The following is a 27574-nucleotide window of genomic DNA, read 5'->3' on the forward strand; positions in this document are numbered from 1 at the left end:
TGTTGGGTTATGCACTTCTCTGGATTTCATGATGCCATTTCAGTGCACCAAAAGTGAGCGCAAAAATACAGACTTTATGTTAAAGTATTGTCCAAAATGCACATTTTATGTGATGTGTGATATGCCCCAGCAATGGGTAAATCCTCCCCACCCAATGATTGCAAGTGCAGGGCTAGGATTTACATCAAAAGGGAGTACAAAATGCATGCAAAATGTGTACAATTTAAATGCAGACTTTTTGTCGGACCTTTCAAAACTTCTTCACAAACGAGGGTAGAAGAAAGCTATGACTGAGCACCAGAGAGACTAATTAGGCTTCTCAGTCCATCCATCCTCACATTGTCCAGGAGGATCATCCATCACTTTGAAAAAGATATGGGGCTGCAGGGGGCTCAGCAAATATCCCCTCCTTTCCCTTCTGTGAGCAGAGCTCCACTGATGGGAGCTCCATGTCTAACACCATTGCTCACCAACAACTGTTTGTTCCTAGGAAGATGACCTTTGCTATGTAAATAAAACTGCCAGGGATGTAGGAAACAAACACCATTTTCCTTTCAGTTCTTTGACACTTTTATTGCTTCAAGGAAAATCACAAGAGAACTCCTGACTGAGCAATATCATATGATGGACAGTCCTATCCCAGACTCACTTAATAAAAGGCATCTCAGAGATATGGATTATGATAAGCCTGTCATTCATAATCTTGGTCCAGATGATATTACAGCAGATTTTACAAAATCACAGCAGGAGAAGTAATGTCCTCACTATCTGTGCCAATCAATGAGGGTGACGTTACATTTTGATGTTATAGGAGCTTTACAGACTGTGTAATGGACAACTTCTGGCAGTAGCTTGCCAGCCCTAAGATATCTATTGAGTTGTAAAATGGATTTGAAACAAACACACAAACAAAAAACCTGACGAAGAGGGCTAAGGCATCTGAAAGAGATTACCTGCCTGCAGGAAAAAGAGCTCCTTTAGGATGTACAAACACTCACCCACACCAAGAAACTTCTCTAGACTCGTCGAAAGTAATTTAGCTTCCTTCTGTAGTCCTCTGATGTTTAACCTGAAAAGAAATATGCAAACATCCATTTCATTTTTTTTATTTAAGCAACATTTGGTGACAACCTAGGGATGGGTATAATCTTCCTCACGTGCCCTTTCAAAAAACTTTTTTTGGCAAGTCTTACCAAAACTCATTGGGTTCCTTGAAATCCTTCAGATGTTTCAAGTTTGGACACTCTGCCCCCGGCAAAAAAAAAAAATTAAAAATCACATCACATTATTTTGCTTCTGGGAAAATATAAGTGGGAAAACATCAGTGATGCTCTATTGACAAGAGCATGAAATATATTGGAACTCAATTGTGTTTAAGTAAATAATTCTTTCTCGCACCTGTTTGAATTGCCTTCTGCTACATTTGGATTTGGGGACATCACTCCCTCTTCATCTGCACCTTTGATTTATTATGGCATGGCATCAGATTTGTAGGCGAGGTGCATCAGATTTGCTTGCCAGTTTTCTATACTTTCTGACAGTCTGTTGAGAGGAAAACTGCTGTGTAGTTTTCCATTAGCTAAAACACTGTGTAAGCAAGGGCAGAGGTATTAAAGGGTACAGCTCTGGTTTGGTTATGACATATATGAACTTACGAAGTTGGACTATTACTTGGGCAAGAGCCAAATTTCAGTGGTAGGAAGGGATGGGGGAGAAATTTGCTTCAGTTCCCATTTAAAAGCTAACCTACCGAATTTGCTTTCCAAAACCACATACAAACCACACCGAAGCCATCCTCTGAAATGTTAACTTCTTCATATTTTGCAGTGAAGATCTCCATCCAAGTAAGGTGTAAAAAATGCAAATACTTGGGTAAACTGTGGATAAAAATACATATATCAGTGAAAATAACATACAGAAATGCTTTATATTATGGGAAACTGCTCAAGAAAATGTATATACCAGGACAAAGGTTCCTAAACTGTGGTCTGTGGATCATCAGAGGTCCACAAGCTTTGTTCAGGTGGTCCATGGCATGTCCACATTAAATATTCATATTGATTTTAATTGTATTTTTATTGCTTATTTTATTTCTTACATTGCATTTATATTCTATGGAATGAAAATTATAATGCTATAAAATACAGTATAAGAAATGAAAGAAGCAATAAAAGTACAATTAAAAACCACACAGCATCTAGCCCAGCACATTACAATTGCTACAACAGGCAGAAAAATCATGAAGTGGCCCACCAAGAGCATCAGCAATTTCCAAGTGGTCCATGGGGAAAAACATTTGAGAACCACTGTATGAGGAGAAATGCTGGTGAAAGTGCATGAGTACTTTATCCAAAAATTGAGTTTTAATCAAGAAAGAAGCTTTAAGGAATTCTTGGTCAAGGTTTAAGTTGAGGACTGATACCAATTGGGTGGTATTCAATGCTAGTCCTATCCAGAGTAGACCTATTGAAGTTAAGGGACAAAATCAACTTGAGTTTGTTAATTTTAATGGGTCTCCTCTGAGTAGGACTTAGTTGAATACAACCCATTGTCTTTCTATCTTTAAAAAATAATTTTAAAGGATATTTTAAGTTTTATGCAATTCAGATATAAATACATAAACCAAGTTTGAGGTACATAGTTCAGATGTGGTTTAAAGAGGGGTTTTGGGGGACTTATGTTTGAATACTTATTGTAGTATGAATGTAATTGAAGTGATTTGCCATGTTTTTATGTTGTCCGTTGTTTGTGTTCATAACTCCTGAAGAAGGAATCTGTGTACTCTGAAGTGCACAGAGCACAAAAAAGAGTTCTGAGCACTTTTTAATTTTTGGTTCTCTTTAAACGCACATGAAAAGGGATGCTACCCTTGAAGAAGATTGACCATTAATGCCAACTAATCATCCCTAAATGTTAGCAAGCAATCAAGCAAACAAAAGATGGTCACGTAACATAGAAGTCACATAGATTCTTGCTATATAAAAAAAGATGACCTTTATAGGATTTTTTTCATCATGAAAAACGTGAACTAAAGGAAAGGGAAATAGAAAAGTATTTACAAGCAGAAATAGATCCCTGGGTAATTATATTAGAGGTTCTCCAGAATATGATACTGGGAAAATTACACATTTTCCACACATGCCAGGCTCATTTGCAAACAACTGACATTTCTTACGGCTTAAAAAAGGTAGCCAAACATTCAAATGTGTGAAAATGTGTGATATTTTAAAACTCCATGTTAAGTGTCATGGGGAATTTGGGAGGAAATCTTAATGCATTTGAGGGCAATTTTGATGATATCACCTTTTCACTGCATGGCTGTTACCAACAACCTTAGGAAGATATATACTTCATTGGTGCATAGCTATGTGATACAGTTTAGTCCAGTGGTCATCAGTGCAGTGCCTGTGGGCCCCAGTATGCCACTAGTACCATCTATGACATAAGACTAGCTGTCTTTATACAAATTTAATTTGGGGGGAATCTAAAAAGGTGACTCAGGAAAATCTCCTGGATCGGGGTATAACGGCATACAGGTCCCAATTAAGGAGCCAGCCAATCTCAACTATATGTGCCAGCTCCTTGCATGCAATTCTATAAACTAACTTCACTGATATTGTTAGGCGCTCATGCCCTAGAGAGAACCAGTACTTTGGGCAGGCAAATAGATGGCAGATAGAAAGTAAGAAGGCAGAAGTTAGGCTAAGGAACAGTAGCCTGACTCACTGATGGAGAAGCTGGTGGCTTTCTTCAGAAAGAAGCTATGCATATTGAAGGAAAGCAGCTGATCTAGGGCTATTGTATCAGCAAGTGGCAACAGAATGGCCTTCTGATATCACTTCCTAGGCTAGAAAGATTCTAGCCGAATGTCTCAGATGGAACTAGAAAGTCCAGTGACATGACGTTTGCGGGATCTAGTGTTACATCTGCAGCATTTCAGATTCAAGCCAAGCAGCAATTATTTGTGCTTAAAGCTTTCCCACATGACCATTTATAAAAACCCAGAAATTGTGTATTTCTCCTTTGTCTAAATGAACACCTGATATATATACATTTGCACAATAGCTCCCACCTTTTTCCCAAATGGCATTTTAACCTTATCATGTTTCCCATTTGACAATTACATTTTTTTTAAAAAACCAAAAAGGGTAGAAATGAGTAGACTTAATAAACTCCTGCAACTCTGTGTCAATCAGACATAATTACAAGTCTCTCTTACATCTTTCAGGTTTTGATTTCAGGTGGTCCAGGAGGGCTGTGGATGGGGAAAAAAAGAAACTCTCAAAATTAAGATTAAGGTGATTGGAATGATAAGGATCACCATAAAACACAATCCTAAAACAATTTCTAATTGCTACTAACTGTGGGAGCTGGCCCATTAGGGCAAGTGGGGCACAGCCCCACCAACCTCAGCCTGCCCACAACCAGCCCCCACCTGCCTGCCTTCTTATTTACAACCAGTCCAGGAGATGGCAGCACTACCTGTCAGCTTCTTCCTCTTTAATCTCATCATAGAACTCAACAGGGAGGTGGATGGGGACAAAATGAGAATCAGTTGGCTCTGCCTGTCATGGGCTCCAGCTCCACTTACTATTTGGACTCCCTGCATTCAGCCCCAACAGCCTTGAAACCTGAAACACATAGGACTGAATCCAGTCTAAAGGTGTCTTGCCTAAACATGCAATGCTGAATCTGTGGTTGGGGCAGGAGTGGGTACACAAGCTCAGCCCCCAATGGAATGGTGAATGTGGCAGCTTGACCACAAGTGGAATGTTCTATGTGATTGGGTGACCCTGATAAAGCAGGATTCTCGATCATGTAAGGCATCCTACTGATATTCAAGTGAACACAAGAATACCCCTCCCCATAATTCCCTCCCTCAAGATGGGGTAGATCAGGATCTGAGCAGGCAGGGCTATGTGTATGGGTCAGGCTTATGTGCCACCTCCCTGCCCCTTGTCCATGGATTTAGCATTTGCATGTTCAGGCATTTAAGTTTGGTTGTAATCCTATACATAGTTATGTGAGTGTGAGTCCCACTGAACTCATTGAAGGCTATTTCTGATTAGACAGGTGGGATTGCACTTTCAGTCACACTTTAGTCCTATGGAAGTTCAAAGCACAAATTAGTCATGACTAATTAAAGCAGGGGTGACCCTCCAGATGTTGTTGGACTGCAACTCCAGTCATCCCATGCACATATAGTTCTCCTTAAGTTTGTAAGCATTAATCACTGCTGATCTACTGCAAAAGAAACAACTCTTGTATTCTCCAGACAGTGGTCTATGGACTGCCCAACCCGAGCACTTCATGAGTGATTATGGGGAGTCATCAGATGGCTCTATAATTAAATTGGTACTTTCTAGCAATGAATTTCAGAGTTAACATATCACATGCATTTAAACATGATTGGAACATTAGGTACACTGTCTAAGGATGGATTATCTCAGAAAAACACTTTGAAAATAATGAATTGTACAACTGTTGCCCATTTGTGAATGGTAGGAATCCTTCCAGTCATGGAAAGATTTTTGATCTAGTGGAGGTTTCCAGTAATGAAAGGGAGGAAGCAATTGTTGCTGATTCCCTTTTCTCTGCAGCTTCCTCCTGCTGTTCTGGATGATCCCCAAATCTCCCAAGACAGATTTTCAGGTACAGCAGTGCTTAGAAAGTTCATTTAAAAAAGGAGTTTGTTCCAGTTCCAGTTAACCCCCTCCAAAAAGGAACTAATTCCATTCAAAGTTCAACTAACAATTGATTCACGTAGTCCTCAGTATTTTTTTCAATCTTCAGAATTTTACAAGCTGCTCTGCTAAAGTATAAAATATACCTAAGAAGACTAAGAAAACATCAAAACACACAGATGGCATAATATAAATAATATAAATAATAGTTTTATTTATTTTTCCCAGCAATTATGATATTTAAGCTTTAAAAAGCACTATCACTTTGCAGATAGGTAAAAATGGTAAATGCAGTAGCCACAAACACTGATAAACATATCTATATCTATATTTATATTTATATTTGAATTAAAATTAAAATTGAATAAAAAATCACCCAAAGTTCCACTGGAAAAAGAATTTAATTCACTTTCATTTCAACTAGAAATGATAGGAACTACTTTCAGCTGTAATTCACAGATTTTTGAATTAATTCATGAATTAGTTAATCTGAATCAATTCATTCCAAGCACTGTGGAACACATCTGCAGCAATAGGAAGTGTGAATTGACCAGAATTCTCTCTCTCCCTTCATTTAGCACAGTGATGGGAAACCTCTAGCCTATGCCATCTCCCCATGTGGCCTGCAAGGCTATTTTGCCCAAGCCACATTCACCTGCCTGTGTCTGAAGTCATATGTAACATGGCAGGCCCCAAACAGTATGGGTGCCTGCAAAGCCCTGATCAAATCAGCTAAGCGTCAAAGCTTGCAAAACACTGTGCGAAGGACTTTGCAACTCTTGACCATTAGTTGATCATTGACTTTGCATAGCACTGTGCACAGTGCTTTTTCAGGCATTGATGATCAGCTGATTTCAAAACTTACAAGCAAATACAGTTCTGTCTACTATCCAACTTGGTGTGTGTGTGTGTGTGTGTGTGTGTGTGTGTGTGTGTGTGTGTGTGTGTGTGTGTGTGTGTGTGTGTGTGTGTGTGTGTGCGTGTTGGGGAGATGATCCAGTCTGCTGGCCAGATCCAGCCCTGATTTAGCAGATACTTTCACTAGATAAAAACCCCTCCATTTGGAAGGGCAGCATAACCCAATCTTCTTTTTCTTACAAGTGAAATCATGATTAAACCTTTAATGAAAGTTGGTTAAAAGTTGAACTAGGGGCCAGATCAATTTTTTATTTGGCCAGATTTAGCCCACTAGTTGCCAGTTGACCACCTCTATGCCAAAATATCTTTTCCATCTGCAAGAAGATGGCAGCATTCTCTTCTTTTAAAATTACAAATTATTTTTTTAAAAAAAAATCAAATCCAGATTAACTGGCATGAATCTTTGAAGAGGCTGTTTTAAATTGTGGGCCTTATCACAACAATAATGAGAATGGACAGCAAGTTTGCAAGCAGTATGGCTCAAATAAGAGATGCATGGTTTGTGAACTTCACAGGGAGATTCCCAACTTCACAGCCACAAACTGCTGCTCTCAAAAATTTACTAGCTAGTTCACTTATAAAAGTCCAGAATGGATGGATCAAGTGATGCTGAAGACAACAGTGCTATAAAGGTGACAAGAATCAGTTTAGTATAATGCTTAATTTTATGACACACTAAAATGGTACCAAATCATGCCTAACAACATTATAAATATGCTGTAAAAAGTCACATAAAATGTTACAACTTCGCTTTGAAGGTTATGGTTAGCTCATTCAGCCTCCAAAGAGAACTACTTGTTAAATTTGTCTAATTAGATTATTTCTATCAAGGAGCACATTTTACAAGTATACTGTTGTGCACCTCCCCAATCTCCAAGCAGTGAGATTTCAGGGGTCCCTGAGCTCCTCCAGGGTTTGGTTTCCTTTGGGGAGAAGGTCAGCGGAGACTGTGGTGTCTTTATGAAATATGGTTTGTGTATTTACACACATTCCAACTTGAGATTAGGATGGAGGGGTTCAAGGCATCAGCAGTCCAATATCCAGCTTTTTCATCTGGGTTGCAGAAGGCATCCTAAAGCCATGGTGCAGAGGGATAGCCTCTCTGCCTGCCTGCAGCCCCAGCCATTCTCTAGACCATTCTCTAAACACTCAAAGCATAAACCTCTGCTAGCTGCCAGGAGAGGGGGGAGGCTCTCCTGAAGAGTTTCAATGACAAAAGGATCTTCCTGGCCCATTTCATCAGTTGCTGGGCAACTGATAGACCCATTATCCTACCTGGCCACTCTATTTGTTTAACAAAAGAAATTCATCTGGCCAGCAGAGCCAGCCCCAAGGCACAGGATTCCAAATCAGAGGCTGGAAAGGGGACCCACAGGAATCATCCATTCCAACCCCCATGCTCATAACAATACCTTTCATTTTCAATTTTTAAAATATCCCTATGATTGGTGGTTGCCGCAGCTGATTTGATTGATTTAGAATATGGAAGAAGAAAAAGTTACTTTTAAGAAGAAAATAGAAACACCCATTCTAAAGTTTCCCAATAAATAATACAGACAATAATATAAGTGAATATGCAAGTGTGAGAGTGGGAAACCCAGTTTACAACCTGGCAACTGTCTTATAAATTTGAGTTAATCAAACTTTCAGCTAAATCAAAAGTGTGGGAGTGAAACTTACACCAAAACATTCAATTACTACTGGAAAAAGAAATACTAGGAGAGGAAATCCTAGGAGGAATAATGGATAATCAGTGTTAATCAGGTTAATTAACCTCCTATTCATTAACCTTACAAAGGTTAATCAACAAACGTCCATAAGCATTTTGGAGCTTGATTATTTTTCAGACTCACAGAACTTTCAGTGCTGTTGGTGCTGCAAAGACTATACATGTCCCTGATCCCACACATTAAATTTCAGCATGCATGCAACACTCAGTGGCGGCTGGTGGTTCCATGTCAGTGGAACAGTGGAATCTGCTCCACTTCTTAGTCTGAACTTCCAGTGAGCTGTTCAAGGTGCCAAACCTATTGTGGGAATAGGCTTCAGCACCTTGGACAGCTCATTGAATGTTCCAGCTAAACCCCAGATTGGATTTCACTATCCCACTGACATGGAGCCACCAGCCGTCACTCGCAACATGTATCACCATGGTAGTCTGATATTTTGAGATTTTAAGCCTAGAGTTATGGTGTGCCATGGGGAAGTTCCACTGTACTACTCTAACTGGGGCAATTTGCAGGAAATTTGCACTGAATCTCAATTTGGGCTTTTAAAAATGTATATTTATTATTACAAGCACCAAAAGGGCACTGAAGAGTAAAACAGGAGTAAGTCTTAAATCACCAAAATGCAGGATCTAGAGAGAGTAAAGTGATATGCTTGAGTAAAAGTTATATAGAGGCTTAAAAAAAACACTTTGCCTGGACTAACAGTGTTCACCTTACTTGTTCCTGTGATAAAGACAGTGACAGTAGTCACTGGGAAGGGTGGAAGGGAGGGAAACCAATAGTAAGTGAAGCCAGACCCAGTGGCAGGCAGAGTCTACTGATTCTAGTTTTGTCCACCATCCTCCTCCCTGCTGAGTTCTACAAGGGCAGCACTGAGACTAAGAAAGAGGAAGTGGACAAGCAGTTCCACCCCCTCGATTGGTTATAAAGGTGGACAGGTGGGTGCACACAGACTGAGGTTGGGTGGGCAGTGCCCTATTCTCCCTAATGGACCAGCCTCCACTGGATATAGACGAAGGTGGGGAGTGGTGCTATGGATCCCGTAGGCTGCTATGGGGGACCAAATACCCAGAGGATGCTCACTGTAAATGGCAGTGGTTTGGACCACATGTGGATAGAAAAGATACTGAGACTTAGGAAATGGAGGGGAAATGCCTTTGAATGCTGCCTTAGGATGCCTTATTTATATATTGTTTGACAAAATGTATATACCACTTATTAGAACTAAAGACCTTTAAGTGGTTCATAATAAATGGTATAAAAAGTCATTAAAAACACCAGTTAAAGCAAATATTTAAAAAACCAGTTACATCAAAAAAGTATAACATATAAAATAAAATCAGTAATGATAAAATATTTATACTTACTAAGCCCACTTACCAACACTAGGGATGGGGGGGGGGAATTCAATTCCGTTGCCATTTAAAGGGAGAACCTCCCTAATTCACACTTTCCAAAACAATGTGCGAAGAGAAACACAGCCATCCTTTGATATGTTAAATTCTCATAATTTTGCAAAGCAGTTTTCCAGTCAACTAATGTCTCCAAAAATGTGTATGCTGGGGTAAGGTGTGCATAAAAAGCATACATTAGTGAAAATAGCATACAAAAATGCATGATGTTGGGGGAAACTGTTCTGCAAAAATGTGTTATATTAGATAAAATTGCATAAAACCTTGTGTAAAGTGGAGAAATGCCAACTAAAATGCTGGTGAATTTTCATAGGAGTTTTTTTTTAAAAAAAGAAAAGAAAAACTTGCAAACTGATGTGTAAATCTGTAGAACTGAACTTAAGAGCGGAAAAAGGAGAAGCAGAGAAAATCCAAAATTGACAGGTTTGTCCATCTCTACTACATGGTAAAGTTATATGCCTATGTAGTCTTGATGGAACATTTTTTATTTTTTTTTAGCAGGCACCAAAAACAATAAAGTGAAGGTGGCTGCCTAATAGTAATCCTCTTATGTAAGAAGGGATAGCATCCATGCAGTGCTGTCTTCCTCCTTTCTCACTGAACTATCTCCTGCCTTCAATCTACTCTGCACCGTAAAAATGCTCTAGCGGTAATCCTACTTGGTCAATTCCTGGCTGTTTATGAACAGCCAGCTATAAGACTGACAAGAACCCCACACCCTGATCACATTCCCAGTGCATCCAGGCTTCCTGGCATCATGACAGCAGAGCCATGCCGCCTTGCCATCTTGTTCTCCCTCTTGGCTAGTCCTGGCTTCAGCTGCACCTGTCCCAGCATGCATTGCTGTCTGCATCCTTTATTCTGGTGGATGATGCAAGTGTCCTACTGCAGGACCCAGACAGGGCATTGGACCCCCAACAATGCACTGGATGAGGAGGAAAGGCTGCAAATGGAGAGGACAATTGGTTCATTTCAGTTTGTTTCACATTTAGCAGCACAGAAGGATCTTTCATTCTGTGTTCTGAATGGTAAAAGTCAAAAAAAATTCCCATAATTTTTTAGGGAACAATCCAAATCCAGGATCCACCTTTCTGGCTCAGCCAGGGCACAGCCAACTGAAGACCCTCATCCCAAGCTCAACCAGAGATGTGCTGGTGTAAGTCTTCCATCCCAGCCATCAGGGCTCAGCCTGCTCAGCCAGCTAAGCCATCCTGAAAAAGAGGCATTTGGGGGGAGTAGCAGAGGGGAGGACAGAGAGAGACTTACCCCTATTCCAAACTCCATTCAGCTAGATCACGTGACCTAGACAACCTAGTGAAAATTACACTGGCCGAAAGGGTGGTGTAAGTTAAATTTTATTTCATAGGCTTGTTTTCCCTCTGCCAGGTTTCTGCTTGCTCAGCCGGCAGTAGTCCTCTACTGGACAGAGTTTGGAATAGGGGCAAATTACACTGGCTTAATTTACCCTGGCACAAATTACACTGGCTTCCTCTAGTTTGGATTGCTATGTTCATCTATTTCTCCTATTTTGATTTCCACACTAATGACAGATATATTGAAACGGTACTCTGAAGCTAACAGGAATGTTTTCTAACACTGAGTATGGCTCATAAATATTATCATAATTTCATGGGAGAATACGGGCTAAAGTAGTTGGTAGTAAACAGCTTGTCAATATTTTATTTGCTGCAGATTCCACCCCCACCCCCAACTCTGCAGATGGTTCTTTGAAGTTGCAATTGTACAATACATCATTGATTTCTGAAGTGTGGACTTTAAATGTATGGAAAAATAGAAGATTAATGTGCTTGATGAAGGGAATTTTCACAGAAGAGCACAAGGCAAATCTCTGCTAGATTAATGTAAATTACTGATAACTGGGAATGTATGGCACCAGAATTTTGATTTCTGTGGATTTCAGTCTTCCTGCATCTGTCTCTCTCTCTCTCTCCCTCTGTGTGTGTGTGTGTGTGTGTGTGTGTGTGTGTGTGCATCAGCATTGAATGTTTAGGACATTTATCCACAAGAATGTAATAGTGAGATCCAAACCATTGTTGCATATTTATTTATTTATTTATTTCATTTATACCCCACCTTTCTTTTCATGATTGAAACCCAAGGCGGCTTATATATGGTTCCCAGGCGGTCTCCCATCCAGGCACTGACTAGACCTAACCCTGCTTAGCTTCAGTAGGAAGCTGGCCGTCTGTGCTTTCAGACCATAGCCTGGGACCAAAGGTACTGTATGTGTATTATCTGCAAATGACTCACTTGGGCATAATGTTCCCCATTTAAAAGCACAGAATATCTCTAAAAGCAGAATAATGTGTATTTTAATCTTTGCTTTGTATTGCAACGTTCGGTCATTCAGGATTCCACTCCCTGCCCTCCAAGGTTGGGTGATAATATTAAAAAAGCAACTTGTCTTGCCTGTTTGGGACACTCTTGCACAATTGCAGTGGTGTGGCTTTTGTAATGGGAGCAGAAAATGAAGGATATTGGGGATCATGGATATTCCTAGAAATAAGTGGGTCAGAAAAAGTATAATAGGGAATCTTTCCCTCAGGAAATTTCCTGTTTTAAAATAATGCAAGATGACTGTGGGGGAAAATATTTTCAATCAGTACATATTCATTATTTCATTCTTATGTACGATAAGAATTGTAATTTTTGAGAAGAGCAGCACTTAATCAAATCAAATATAGCCACAAGTAAAGCTATGCTGAAACTCCCACCCACCAAAAAACCTGCTTCACTGCCCTTAATCTTTGAGGGCTCCTGCAACAGGAGCAAAGTGTTTTCCCATCTTACCAGCACCCACCGTGATCTTAATGATAGTTATAGCAGTGGTGACCATGCATCCTGTCATTACTCAACACTCTATTCCCTCTGATGATAAGATGTATGGCTCTTTCTCTGAAATGGCTTTATGATGTCATCATGTAAGCAGAAACTTCCAGCCCTCACTCTGAATTGCTTTACTGACCTTTTCATATAGTTAAATGTGATTTCAAAGCATCCCTTAATTTGTTTCCAGGGCACAATCATTACTAGTTCTGTCAGGGGCTGTTGCTGGAACTGGATGGGCCTGCCATAACATGGAGCACAGTACTTTCTCCTTGAAAAGCTAGCTAGACTGGTAATTTTTTTTCTGAAGAATTATATATCCCACTTTTTGATCAAATGATCCCCAAGGTAGCTTACATCAGACTTCAGTAAAAAAGCAAAACAAATCTCTGCCACTACTACAAGCAGCCACACCCACACAAACTAATCCCAGAATAACTGGTAGTTAGAGCTGAGTGCTTTTTCTGGCAGGAAGGGCACAAACACATTCTCTGCTGTTCCCTTTTCTCTGGTTAATTGATAGGAACAAGGTAGACCTTCCCTTGCCCTGGCGGTCTGCAACCTCCCAGTGGCCTTTGGTCTTCTGGTCAACAGATGGGGGAATATTTCATTTTTGTACAGCATCTACACACATTTATGAATAGTAAACAATAATATCCACAACAATAATGTTAAGCAGGGAACTAATCTAGGGTTGTTGTTTACACACAGTTACACTGAATGGATGCAACAATTGCTTGATGTCTGTTATGGTTTTCGTAGTCATGGATCAAACAGAAGGAATGCAAGATAGGAACGCCCATGTCTGGGGTTTCCCAGAAACCTTACCAGCTTTGTTCATCAGTTAGTTGGTTTCCCAGTTAGTAGGTACTCAAGGTGGGGGGGGGAGATTTAACTCTTTCTACAACTTCTCTGGTTCATACCTCTTGAACCAGTGCTTGGAATAGCATGGGGATCTGCAGGTTTGTCCACAGATCTAGAAACCTTTCCTCTACACATGTCAATCACTTATTTTTATTGAGGTGACACAAGACCGGCACCAGTCAGGAGTGGGCCCTTAGGCACAGGGTTGCAAGGTTCCCCAACCCCCATGCAGTTGAGATAGGATTAAATAGCCCCAGTTGCCCCATCTCCTGTGTTGTTGCATCAGTGCGCTAGTGCAGATGGTGAGGGCGTCAACCTCTTGGATGATGGCAGGCATGTCACACAACATTCTAGAACGCTGATGGGGTAATGCAGGGCATGAGACAGCCACACCGACCTGAGCCAGCGGCAGCTGCATTAACAGATATTACCTGGGAGGGTGGAGCTCCCACTCCATGATCTGTGCCAGCATTAGCTCACAGAGCATGATTTGTGGCCTGGAGTAAATCATGCCCCACATTTAGGAGGCAACCTTCTGAGCCACAAGGGCTCTTCTGAGCCACAGGGGCCCTGAGGCCCATGCCCCACCTGGCCACTTGCTGGCACCTGACTGAGGTGACAGACAAAAAGATGGCCCTAGAAGTACACGAGCAGCACCTTTCCCCTCATACAATGACCCAGGAAGTGATGACCCAGGAACTTTATGACATGTGGCTGCTTCCGAGAGCATTTTCAGAAGCATGTTTACCCATGTGGCACCACGCTTTGAAGCTGCTCCCAGCAGCTTCAAATTGTTAAGAAGAGCAGAAAAGAAAGAAAATGTTTGAGGGGATGGCTGCCCTCAGACCGCTCCCAACATAACTTCACAGGTTGGTTTTCATATAGTTATATGGATTTCCCCTAAAACACTTTCATAGAAATAAGTTGGGATGGACTTGCTTTGGGGTACATATGGGCATGGGATAAAATCAGATTTAGGGTACAATCCTACCTCCTACCTCCTGCCCATAGGGTTTTGTCGAGTGAAGAGGATACCATCAGATCTGCAGCCTTGCTCTCATGGTGGCCTCCAGGTAGGGGGGGCAGGATGCTTGGGGCTGATGGTTGTGACACTGACATGGGATCCAGGGGGTCCTGAGCTTAATCAGGCCCTCCCCCTCCTTGCCCTCCAAATGGCCTGTTTTGGGGCTTTCCACTCGCTGCCACCATCGGGGACCCCATCATTGTGCTTCCTCCCTGCCCACATATTCGGCAGCTGGCAGGAGGCCCGCTGAAGCAGCAGAGCATGTGGAGGGATTCCTCCACCCAATCCACACTCTCCTTAGCCCAGCATAAAGGGGGGTGGATTACCGTCTGGCTGTTTGTCCATCCCTACCAGGTACTAGGGAGGCTTGAGGGATTCAGTCTCTGTGGATTCCACTGCAAACTGACCTGAGCTACAACTTTCAGGCTAATGTGCAAATTGGAACATAGTAATTAAGCAGTTTTCACACTTCTTTGAGTGCTGTTCTCAGTTAAAAAAAAAAAGTACCAAACTGCATTAAAATGTGTCATTCAGGATAAAACACATTTAGAAATATCAGTATTTAAATAAGTGTTTTAAAATTTATTTAAATATGATAGTAATGGATCGTGGAAAGTCACCTTTCTCTGAAATGCTACTGGTTCCGCACACACAGCCAGCTAGACAGGTGCAGCTTTGTAGTCTCAATGTGTGAATGAGGTGATGATGTCAGGAAGAGGGATTTGGATTTGTTAGCACTAGGAAACATTTTGGGACAAGCCAGGCATGTGCAAAAGGGATGGACTCCATTTGGTGGCACAACAGCTTTTAAACTGATTGAAGGGGAAAAGCCAACAGGTGCTAAGGAGGGTCCAGTTCAGAACAAATCTTCCCCTTAGGATAAACACATAAAAGTGATGAAAGTTTAAATGGGGTAGACCCAGAACTAGGCACTGGGAGGGCAGGGATGCCAATCCAGAACGGCCAAAGTACCATAGGCCAAACCAAAAGTCCCAAAGATACTTAAAGCTAGACATGTAAGTGTTTATATACTGATGCTAGAAGCCTCTGAACCAAGATGGGAGAACTGGAGTGGTTGGTCTATATCAGTGGTTCCCAACTTTTATGAGCATGGGACCCCCTTTATAAGCTGAAATTTTTTTGTGACCCCCTCCCCCCAGGGAGGCAGCCTGGCTGCCAGGAAGGAAGGGGGGAAACAGCCTTTCTTTGCAGGCTTGCTTCTTTTTGCTTCACAAAAAGCCCTCTCCTCTCATTCTAAGCAAGGGTGTTGCCAGTAGCGGCAGTGTAAGGAGACAGGAATCAGTGATAGTAATCCCATCTTCTTCCTGGTAGCTCCACCCTCAGCCTCCTTTGGCATCTGCCATGTATTTATAGGCAGATGCCTGCCCTTAGTGCGCCTGAAAGACGCTCTGGCGCTTCAGCAAAAGGCCTCCCCTCTCATTTGGAGCAAGGGGGAGGTGTCATCTGCAGCGGCAGTGGAAAGCAGACAGTGTAGAAGGAGTGAAGACTTTTTAAAAAAATTAATAAATAATTCATTTCTTTACTGTTCACAGCCCCCTCTGGATTACTTTGCGGCCCCCCTGGGGGTCCCGGCCCCCAGGTTGGGAACCACTGGTCTATATCATTGATATAGATGAGCATAACTGAAACCTGGTAGAACAAGGAAAACCAGTGGGACACAGTTATCCCTGCATATAAACTGTATCAGAAGGACAGGGAAGGAAGTATTGGAGGTGGTGTCACACTATATGTGAAAGAGGGCATTGAATACAGCAAGCTAGAAATTCCAAAAGATGCAGATGCCTCCACAGAATTGTTTTGGGTGGTGATATTGGGTCTCAAGAGTAATTTAGGACTGGGGACATTTTATTATTCCCCTGAGGGAATTATTCCCTCCTGCTGAGGGAAATCTTGAGGTGAAAAATGAAATTGAGGAAGCATCCAAACTAGGAAATGTAGTAATGGGTGACTTCAACTACCCTGACATAGACCGGCCACATGTGTGTTCCAGTCATGACAAAGAGGTAAAATTTCTAGATACCTTAAATGATTGTGTTCTAGAACAGTTGATCATGGAGCAGACCAGAGGGACAGCAAGCCTAGATTGAGAGCAATGACCATGGTGCTGTTAAATTCAACATACATGTAAATGGCCAATTGCCAAGAAAATCCAGTATTTGACTTGAAAAGAGGAAACTTATTCAAAATGAGAAAGTTGAAGGGCAAAATCCAGAGGGTCAAATCATTCCGGAATGTTTGGGAATTGTTTAAAAACACAATACTAGAAGCTCAACTGGCCCAAGAGGATTCCAGTATGGTTAATGAGCAGAGTCAAAGAAGCTATTAGAGGCATGAAGACTTCAAAAAAGTCTTGTCTGAATGAGGAGAATAAAAAGAAACACAAACTCTGGCAAAAGAAATGCAAGCAGATAATATTTGATGCTAGAAAACAATTTGAGGAGCACATTGCTAAATAAGCATAAAAACAAAAAATATTTAAATATATTCAAAGCAGAAGACCGTTTAGGGAGGTGGTTGGACCCTTGGATGATAAGGGAGCCAAAGGTGTGCTAAAGCAAGCAGATCGTAGAGTAACTAAATGCTTTTTTTGCATCTGTCTTCAAAATGGAGGATATAAGGCAAATCTCTGTGCCAGAATTAACTTTTACAGGAAAGGAGTCTAAAGAACTGAGGCAAATAGTGGTGACAAGAGATGAACCTCTAGGCTTAATAGACAAAATAAAAACTGACAAATTGCCAATGGCATCTACCAAGAGTGCTAAAAAAACCCCTCAAATGTGAGGTTCCTGATCTTCTAACAAAAACGTGTAATTTGTCCGTCAGATCTGCCTCCATACCTGAGGACTGGAAAGTGGCCAATGTAACACCAATCTTTAAAAAGGGTTCAAGGGGGATTTCAGAAGTTTCAGAACAGTTAGCTTAATGTCTGTCCCGGGAAAACTGGTAGGAAGTATTGTTAAAGATAAAATAACCAAGCACATAGAAGAGTGATTCTTGCTGAAGTAAAACCAGCATGACTTCTGCAAGGGGATGTCCTGTCTCACTAACTTATTAGAATTCTTAGAGAGTGCCAACAAGCATATAGACAAAGGTGATCTGGTTGATACAGTGTACATGGACTTTCAAAAAGCTTTCAACAAGATACCTCACCAAAGACTCATGGGTAAGCTTAGCAGTAATGGAATAAGCAGTAAGGTCCTCTTGTGGATTAGGAACTCATTGAGTAGCAGAAAGCAATGGAGGGCTGTAGAAAGTAGAGCTCCCCAAGGATCGGTTTTGGAACCTGTACTTTTTAACTTGTTTATAAACAATCTAGAGTTAGGGGTGAGCAGTGAGATGTCCAAGCTAAATTGAGTTAGGGGTGAGCAATGAGATGGCCAAGCTTGCTGATGATACTAAATTGTTCATGGTTGCTGAAACAAAAAGGGATTGCAAAGAGTTCCAAAATGACCTTTTCAAACTGAGTGGATGGGCAGTAAAATGGCATATGCAATTCAATGTAAACAAGTGTAAAGCCATGCATATTGAAGACAAAAACTTAATTTCACATGTATGTTCATGGTGTCTGAACTGGTAGTGACTGACCAGGAAGGACACCTTGGGGTCGTAGTAGATAGCTTGATGAAGATGTTGACCCAATGTGCTGCAGCTGTGAAGAAATGCAAATTCCATGGTAGGGATCATTTGGAAATGTATTGAAAATAAAACTGCTGATATCATAATGCCTATGGTATGGCTGCATTTGGAATACTCTGTAGAGTTCTGGTCACCTCACCTCAAAAAGCATATTGTAGAGCTGGAAAAGGTTCAGAAAAGGACAACCAAAATTACCAAGGGGTTGGAGCAACTACCTTATGAGGAAAGGTTGCAGCATTTGGGGTTTTTTAGTTTAGGGAAAAGAAGAATAAGAGGTGACATGACAGAATTGTATAAACTTATGCATTCATGGAGAAACTGGATAGAAAAAAGTTTTTCCCACTCTCTCATAACACTAGAACTCTTGGACATCCAATGAAGCTGAATGTTGTAAGATTCCAGTCAGACAAAAGAAAGTATTTCTTCACATAGCGCATAGTTAAACTATGGAATTTGCGCCCACAGGAGGTAGTGATGGCCACCAACTTGGATGGCTTCAAAAGAGGGCTAAATTCAGAGAGGAAAGGCTATCAATGGCTACTAGCCATGATGGCTATGGTCTGCCTCCATATGCAGAGGCAGTATGCTTCCAAATACCAGTTGCTGGAAACTGCAGGAGGGGAGAGTGGTCTTTGCATATTGGTCCTGCTTGTGGGTTTCCCATGAACAACTGGTGAGGATTCTGGACTAGATGGGCCATTGGCCTGATTCAGCAGGCTATTAGTATGTTCTTAATTTTCATGCAGATCTTTTTTTAAAAAAAAATGACAGATCTGAGAAAATGGGACAGGATGAACTGGTGAATGAGCACATGCAAAACTGATATGGACTGGAAATAGTCTGATCTATTTCACCTTAACAGATACAGCATGAATAGCATGTATTAAAATGTCAGTTACATACATGACTGCAAGCAACGTACATTTTTTTTACAGAATTATGTAATCTAGAAACAAGCAAACAAAACTTTTCTTCAAGGTATTCTTATCATCATTTCATGTTCTTAATACTGATATTTTAGAGAGGGATTTGTTTTTTAAAAAACCCATTTTTTAAAATAGCCATGGGAAATTGATATGTAAAACATCTGCAACTATAGAAAGTAAGCCAATTAATGGAAAATTAGGCAATTAGGTCAATGGAATGCTTTTGAATCAGCATCAGCCAACAGATCCCATCCCTACTCTAGGGTAGGATTTTAGGAAAAAGGGACATTCTTTGTAAAATCTCTAAAATAAAACAGTATTTTAAGTTTAATTCTATAAAGGTGATCCTTGCCTTTTCCTTTTTTTCAAGGTAGGGCTGGGGAGACCTTTTTTTCTTTTTCTTTTTGCATTTGCTCAAAATTAACAGAGTAACCTCTCTGAATATATAGCCAAGAATGGCCCTGAGAAGAGGTTTGAGAGTGGAAGCTGTCAGAGAGGATGTAATGGAGTAAGTGATTCTACCAGATTCCTGGCTTTCTCTTAAATAATGAATAAACCAGGTCATCTTAAGGGGGAAAGTTAGCAGTAAGGAAATTGCACCAGAGGGGGCCATCTGGTGATGCTAAAGGTTCTATGCACATAGTCCCTTGAGTTTCTATAGCCAGAGAGAAAATTACAAATACATTTGTGGTCTGGTATAAAAATAGCTTTGTTTCTTTTCCACCCTTATATGTCTGTGTCTTGTGTAATATATGAATGTGATATGACAGCCATGAATAATTTAGAAAACGTTCTTGCTTGTCTGATGCCTAGTTTAGTTTGGATGCATAGAACTTTTAATATTTAATGCAAGCAGCTTTTTAAAACACACACACACACACCCAACTTCACCTCATTTGTACAAACTGGGGAAACTTTACATGAACTGTCCCTCCTTTCAGTCCTCCATTAAACAGAACTTTGCAAAAGCGTGTTTGGGCTGCATTCACATTATGTATCTTTTAAAATTACTTTAACACAGCTTTTTAATGATTTCAGATCAGGTATTGAATTGTTATAAAAGGTCTGGGGGATTTCTACAGAGACAAAACTGGAAAAATGTGTGAAAAATACTATGGAAATTATGGGTAGAGGAGAATATCCACTAAACTGGACACAGTACCAGATTTTGACTGAATCCAACAGTCTGCTGTCTTTTTGGACCAGCACTGATTTCTTGCAGTGGACCGCGGCTGTAATCGGCATGGATTTTTTTCAGTCCCCCCCCCGATTTTAAGTAATTACCTTAATAATTACAGTCACTACTATCCATTAACTTCCATGGATTTACATAAGCATTTATGTTAAAAATTATGTTGTGGGTTTTTTTGCTGCCCAAACCCCCACAAACAGTGGATCAAATTGGCAAGTGCAAAAGCAAGTGGGAACAAAACAACCCCAGCACACCTGTAAATTGGCAACAGAGAATTGGGGGATCCCTCTGGAACAGTATGGAACAGTATTGGTGGCCACAAGAGAGGGAAAGGGTGACTTGGCAATAATTACCTCCCCTCTTCCATTAGTGGAGTGGTATCTGCTAGATAAAAGAAAAACCCTTCTATGAGCACCAGCTGAATTCCACCCCAGTGTTAACAATCTCTGGAAAGAAGACTGCTCATCATTTTGGCTGGGTTCACATGAGCCAAACAAGTAGTATTAAACTCTTTGGTAGGACAGGAGAAGTGAAATTGTAAACTGGAGTGAAGGGCATGAATCCTGATTGCTGTAGTATTTGGGAGCCTTCTTTTCCTGCTTTTCGCCTGCTGTCACTTTATACTGCCGCTTTACACTGTCATTTGAAGCCTGGGGTTCATCTGCAGTGAACATTTCGCTGTTTCCTTGGCAAAAGACGTTTGCATGCTAAACAGGTACAGGGTCCCCAGCTGCTTTCCTAGGGTTGGCCTGTATGCCATTCAGAGCGCAATTTAAGCCCAAAATCCACTGCGATGAGCAAGTCTGGATAGGCAGATCTATGCTGAGGATTTGTCGGTGTATATCCCTCATCCCATCTCAGCTGGAGATACATCAGCGTAACTCCCTCAGCTCAGCTGAGCCAAGGCTCTGCCGGCTCTGCCAGGGCTCTGCCAGTGGAACCTAAATTTATGCCAGTCCCAAAAAAAGGGACACTCAGGGGGGATGTCCATGGCTGGGATGAGGAAGGAGACACTTGCATCTATTCCAAACCTCTTTCATTTTGGTTATGTGACATGGTAACCCAGCTGAACTTATAGCAGCAAAAAGAGTGGTTCAAGTCAAACTAATGTTAGGAGCATGGGGTTTGGGATGGATGATTCCTGTGGGTCACCGTTCCAGCCTCTGATTTGGAATCCTGTGCCTTGGAATGAGGAACTCTCTGCTGGTCAGATGAGTCTTTTGTTAACCAAATAGATTGGCCAGGTAAGATAATGGGCCTATCAGTTGCCTAGCAACAGAGAAAGGGCCAGGAAGACCCCTTTTGTCATTTAAACTCTACAGGAGAGCCTCCCCCCCCACTCCTGGCAGCTAGCAGAAGTTGTGTGCTTGTAGTTTTAGTGTGTCTAGAGAATTGCTGGAAACTGGAAGGCAGGCAGAGAGACTAGCTCTCTGCACCATGGCCTTTGGGATGCCTCCTGAAACCCAGATGGAAAGCTGGATATCAGACTGCGATGCCTTGAACCCCTCCACCCTTGAGCTCAGGTTGGAATGTGTGTAAATAAATAAACCATATTTCATAAAGACACCGCAGTCTCCACTGACCTTCTTCCCAAAGGAAACCAAACCCTGGATGAGTACAGGGACCCCCGAAATCTCACTGCTCGGAAACTGGGGGAGGTGCGCAACACTGGTGTCAGGAGTGGGACTGAGTTTCCTGGGAGAAGCATTGGGAGCAAGGTGTGCCTGAGTCAAGATGGAGGGGATAACAGCAACCCTCCTGGAACAGATGAAATTTATGTTCCAGCAGCAAACTTAGATGGTAGGCTCCATAAGGTGGTTCTTGGGTAGCACTGCTCGGCTCTGTGGGCTCTCCAGTATGGGGTCCCACAGGGGTCAGTTCTGTCCTCCATGTTGTTTAACATCTACATGAAACCACTGAATGGGGTCATACAGAATTTCGGTGTGCGCTGTCATTAGTATGCTTTGTCATCTGACTTTGTCATGTGCATGGAAACTTGTTTGCCTTGCAACAGTGGAAGGGGTAATTTGATTACTGTTCACTTTGGTTACCTAGCCCTGGCTTTCTTTCTATGAAAAGACAATGGGGTCTTTTTGACCCCCATCTGCTAACATTGGCTGGGATCAAAATGGACCCCAATGGCTAAATTCAATTAATTTCTAGGGTATATTTTGAACCCAGGTGCTTTTTTTTTTGTTTCCAGGAGGAAAACGTTAAGTGGTAACAGGCTGAAATTTGAGGGTGTTGGAAGGCTGACAGTTTGTGACACTGCTGTAGGAGGACTACCCTGTAGGTCTACTTATGTGTAAACTGCAGAATGAAAAGTGTGCTTTGGTGAAGAATTGACCCCAAGAATCAGGATGATGGTTAAAAAAAATTACTGAGTAAATTTATTTATTTATCAGGGTTGTCAAGCTTCTTGGTCCCAATAACACCACCTAAGGAAGCCTTAGAACCCCTGAAGGGCTCCAGACTCCACCTGGTGGGTTCTCAGCTTTTAAAGGGAGGAAAGGACCCTTTTCATCACATGGTGCCTTTTGTGATATGCAGCCCTCGTAAATTTCCTCTGTTATCTCTGGCTCACCACTGAGGCTCTTTCCTTGCTATCTCTTTCTCTCACATAGCTGTAAATTATGGGTAAACTACAGTGCGTATGTGTATAATGGCTGAGTGATGGAAACAAGTTATTGTTCATTGCAGTGGCATGAAAGACATTTTGCACAACACGGTAGTATATCAGTTGAAATGCCATGATTCCTGGTACTGCACGGTGAAAGGATTCTGAGAAATGGGGACAGATGTGCTACCATTATAATCCATAAAACTAATGCAATAAGCCCCTTGTCTGAATGTAGCCTATGAAATATCAGAATTGTAGGTGCCCATCTAATTTTGAAAAGAACAGTGTTCTAAAATACTAGTCTCACTACACTGAAACCCTTTTTTATGTCACAAACAAAGTAGAAGCAATATGAATGCCTGAAGCCTGAGGAACAGTCAGGAAGGCTTCTGTAGCTGATCACAGTGACCTGGCCAGTGTGGAAGGGACACGATGGACCTTCAGGTAGCCTAGTCCTAAGCTATTTAGGGCTTTAGTCCTTGAACTCTGATATTCTTCTTGCCTGTTTGGATGGAGGGGTGTGTGAGTGTGTGTGTTGAAACTCACAGGTTCTTCCTGGTGGATGAATACCTCTCTACCACTGTTGCTGTAAGCCTAGGTATTAAGGAGCAACGGCACAAGTGATGAGGTTTGAACAGGGTTGCTGGTGGTTGTTTTCAGATGTTTAGCTGTGAAGAAAGTTGTAGTCTTAGTTCCTCCAAAACTCTTCTGCGCCTGGTCCTATTGCCCACTTTCCTGTTCCGTGTGCTGGTGTAAACAGCACGTTTGTGACTGGAACGAGCAATAAAGAAACAAGACATGAATATGTGGATTGGACTAGGGACACATTTATTGTCAAGTGAAATAACACCACAGAAGTAAATCTAACTGACATCCCTTGGGAAAGCCACCCAGCCCCAAACAAGAGGCCTAACAAGGCCATTGCCTCTCTGCCTGAGCTCCACCTTTAAAGCAAGCACAGAGGCTTTCCCAGAGCTTGGAAAAGTTACTTTTTTGAACTACAGCTCCCATCAGCCCAATCCAGTGGCCATGCTGGCTGGGGCTGATGGGAGTTGTAGTTAAAAAAAGTAACTTTTCCAAGCTCTGGGCTTTCCTGACCCCCTCTCCCCAGCCACACAACTTCAAATGGGTGAAACTGGTCAGCCTCAAAGGTGTTTTGTATCCAGCCCACAGGTGGCAGGGCTCAGAATGGCCAGCCTCCAGAAACACTCATCACTCCCAAGCTGTCTAAGGGTGTTTATGTGACTCCCTCATTTTCCTTCCCTCTCCTGAACCTCCTTGCCAAATGTGAACAGATTAACCAGTTTATTCACATGCACCACCTAACCCTCAGTTCCCTAGGCAAGAAAACCTGCCCACAAGGTCAATGTGTGGACAGGCAAAAAATAATAATAATTCTACTCAGCCTCGAAGTGACTGATTGAAACTTGGAGTGGGGGTGGGTGGGTGGTGGAAACCAAAGAGGAGGGTGGAGCACAAGCTTCTATACCCCACTAACCTCACCCACAACAGCTATCATGTGGATGCATCCTGGGTGTCCGGGTTCCCTGCCATCCCCTCCAGCTGCAGATGACACTTCCTTGCCAATAGCTCTGAGCAGCTTGCAGGGGCACCTTGTGTTGCTCCGTATCTATTAAGGAAATAGACGTGCTCCCAACATTGTCCCAACTGGCGAACGTTAAGGAGGATATTGCTGATAGAAAGAAACCATAACAGGAAGATGATGTAAAGGGGCCAGGAGCAGGAAACTGGGCTTGCAACAATGTTTAGCAAATGCCTGAGAGCTGTATTTCTGAAAACGTTTGACAAGAATTTAGGACCACAGGAACATAGGAAGTTGCCTTATACCGAGTTAGACCATTGGTCCATCTAGTTCAGTATTGTCTACACTGACTGGAAGCATCTCTCCAGGGTTTTAAGGCAGGGTTCTTGCCCAGCCCTACCTGGAGATACCAGGGATTGAACCTAGGGCCTTCTGCATGGCCTTCCACTGTTGCAGATGCTTTTCTACTGAGCTATCCCCCCCCAAAAAAATAGGATGTTGCCTTATACTTGGTCCACTCAGCTCAGAATTGTCTACACTGACTGGCAGTGGCTCTCCAGGGCTTCAGGAAGGAGTTTCTCCCAGCCCTACCTGGAGATGCCATCGGGGATTGAACCTGGGATCATGGTAGCTTCACCGTGAAAAAAAGAAGTGATGATAACCTCTTCTGTTCACCTCTGCTTCATATATTTGCCTCTTAATGGGGCATCACATGGGAAGAAGCCTCCCAATGACTGTAGTGGCTGGCAGATCCCGATGCAGCTACAAGCGCCAGTTTGTACTGCTGTTATGTAATGCCAGGTCTGTGGCTCAGAAAACTTCGCTCATCCATGATATGATCTTGGATGGGCGCACAGACCTGGCATGTATTACGGAAACTTGGCTGGACGAAGCCTCTGCTCCAATTCTTGAGGCCATGTGTCTGCCAGGTTTCCGTTACGCACAGCAGCCGAGGGTGGGAAGGCGGGGAGGGGGTGTGGCAGTCATCTATCGAGAGTCCTTGGTTTTTGCCAGACCTCCCCTCCATAGGACTCAATTTGTTGATTGTATGTACTGGAGGTTGGGCCCAAAGGGCAGTTTAGGGATCTTGCTGGTGTACCGCCCACCCCGCTGCACGGCAGATTCCCTGGCCGAGGTGCTGGAGGTGGTCTCGGCTGTACGGGCATTGTCCCCAGAGCTGTTAGTTCTGGGTGACTTTAACGTGCATGCCGAGGCCGCTCTCATAGGAGCCCCTCGGGATTTCCTGGAAACCATGGCTTCCTGGGAACTGTACCTAAGTAATACTGGGCCCACCCATGTAGCCGGTCATGCTCTCGACCTAGTATTTGTCCTGGGAGAGGAGAGAAGTGGTCTGAAGTTGGGAGTGATTCTTGCCACTCCTGTGTCATGGTCAGACCACTACCTGGTAAATATGGACTTCTCGTTGCCATGCCCCCTCCGCAGGGGTGAAGGACCTATTAAAATGGTCCGCCCCAGACGCCTGATGGATCCGGATGGATTCCTGACTGCGCTTGGGGAATTGGAACCTGCTGAAGGTCGCCCGGTCGAAACCCTGGTGAAGGAGTGGAACGTGGGGATCACCAGGGCATTAGACCGGGTGGCTCCGAAACGTCCTCTCCCCCTGAATAGAACTCAACTAGCACCATGGTATACACCGCGATTGCGTAGTCTGAGACAGGAGGTGAGACGACTAGAGCGCCGGTGGCGGAAATCCCGCTCAGAAGATGTCCGGACACAGGTTAGAGCAGCAGTAGCTGCCTACCAAGTGGCAATAAAGGTAGGAAAGAAGGCTTTCTTTGCTGCCTCTATTGCGTCTGCGGAGTGCTGTCCCAGGAGGCTGTTCCAGGTGGTCCGAAGCCTGGTCGGTCCAGTTGCTCAGGAACCCTTGGAACAGTCAAAGGCCTCCTGTGACTTATTAGCAAAACACTTCGCCGATAAAATCGAACACTTATGAAGCTCGTTCCCGTGCGCCATGGACACAGTGGATGAACCAGAGTTGGCCAGTTGCATGCCGGTAGTTTGGGATCGGTTTCGGCTTCTCCCTTCTGAGGAAGTGGACAAGGTGCTTTCATCTGTGAAGCCAACCACTTGTCTTACTGATCCTTGCCCTTCGTGGCTCCTTGTGAGCTGCAGAGAGAAATTGGGCGAGGGGATCAAAGCGGTGGTAAACGCATCCTTGAAAGAGGGTGTGATGCCATCAGCCTTCAAGGAGGCAATTGTAAAGCCCATCTTAAAGAAGCCCTCCTTGGATCCCCAAGTATTCGATAACTTCCGCCCAATTTCGAATCTGCCATTTCTGGGCAAGGTCATTGAGCGAGTGGTGGCCAACCAGGTGTCAGCACACTTGGATGAAACGGATTATTTGGATCCATACCAATCGGGTTTCAGGACTGGTCACGGAACTGAAACAGCCTTGGTTGCTCTGGTAGATGATTTGAGGAGGGCATTAGATAGGGGAGAATCCACCTTTCTTGTCCTCCTCGATCTCTCAGCGGCTTTTGATACTGTCGACCACAGTATCCTTCTGCTTTGCCTGGAGGGATTGGGAATTGGAGGCACTGTATTACAGTGGTTCCATTCCTTTCTCTCCGACAGGTACCAACAGGTAGCGTTGGGGGAGGAGGTATCAGACCCTTGGCCTCTCAATTGTGGTGTGCCACAGGGCTCTATCCTCTCTCCCATGCTATTTAACATCTATATGAAGCCGCTGGGGGCAATCATCAGGAGATTTGGGCTGCAGTGTCATCAATATGCGGATGACACTCAGCTCTATCTCTCATTTAAATCTTCACCAGAGTTGGCTGTGGAGACCTTGTCCAAGTGCCTGGAATCCGTGAGTGGATGGATGGGAAGACCGAGGTACTACTTGTGGGGGACAAGAGAAGGTTGGGCAACATTGACCTGAAGTTCAATGGGGTGAGTCTACCCCTAAAGGACCAGGTCCGCAGCCTTGGGGTTGTGCTTGATTCCAGGCTGTCCATGGAGGCTCAGATTTCGGCAGTGAGCCGGGCAGCCTGGTACCAACTACACCTCATACGAAGGCTGCAACCCTACCTTCCTGTTCACCAGCTCCCACTAGTGGTACACGCCCTGGTCACCTCTCGTTTGGACTACTGTAATGCGTCTACGTGGGGTTACCCTTGAAAACGGTCCGGAA

The 27574-nt window shown here is 42.9% G+C and overlaps 1 protein-coding gene across 2 annotated transcripts in view; it reads right to left on the reverse strand.

Annotated features, from left to right (window-relative positions):
* Positions 1 to 1455: 1455 nt before the first annotated feature.
* Positions 1456 to 27574, reverse strand: part of LOC133387267 (uncharacterized) — a 34089-nt gene continuing 7970 nt past the window's right edge. Inside the window, exons 2-3 of one of the 2 annotated variants that reach the window (XM_061631708.1) lie at positions 1751 to 1877; positions 1456 to 1542 (exon numbers count right to left, since the gene is read on the reverse strand). In XM_061631708.1, coding sequence (XP_061487692.1) covers positions 1483 to 1542; positions 1751 to 1877 — 187 coding nt within the window. In that variant the 3' untranslated portion in view covers positions 1456 to 1482. Of the gene's footprint in view, positions 1543 to 1750; positions 1878 to 26391; positions 26545 to 27574 lie in introns of those variants that run through there. The other variant, XR_009763438.1, reaches the window with a different exon arrangement.

The sequence above is a fragment of the Rhineura floridana genome, chromosome 1 (assembly GCF_030035675.1).
Source record: "Rhineura floridana isolate rRhiFlo1 chromosome 1, rRhiFlo1.hap2, whole genome shotgun sequence".
NCBI lineage: Eukaryota > Metazoa > Chordata > Lepidosauria > Squamata > Rhineuridae > Rhineura > Rhineura floridana.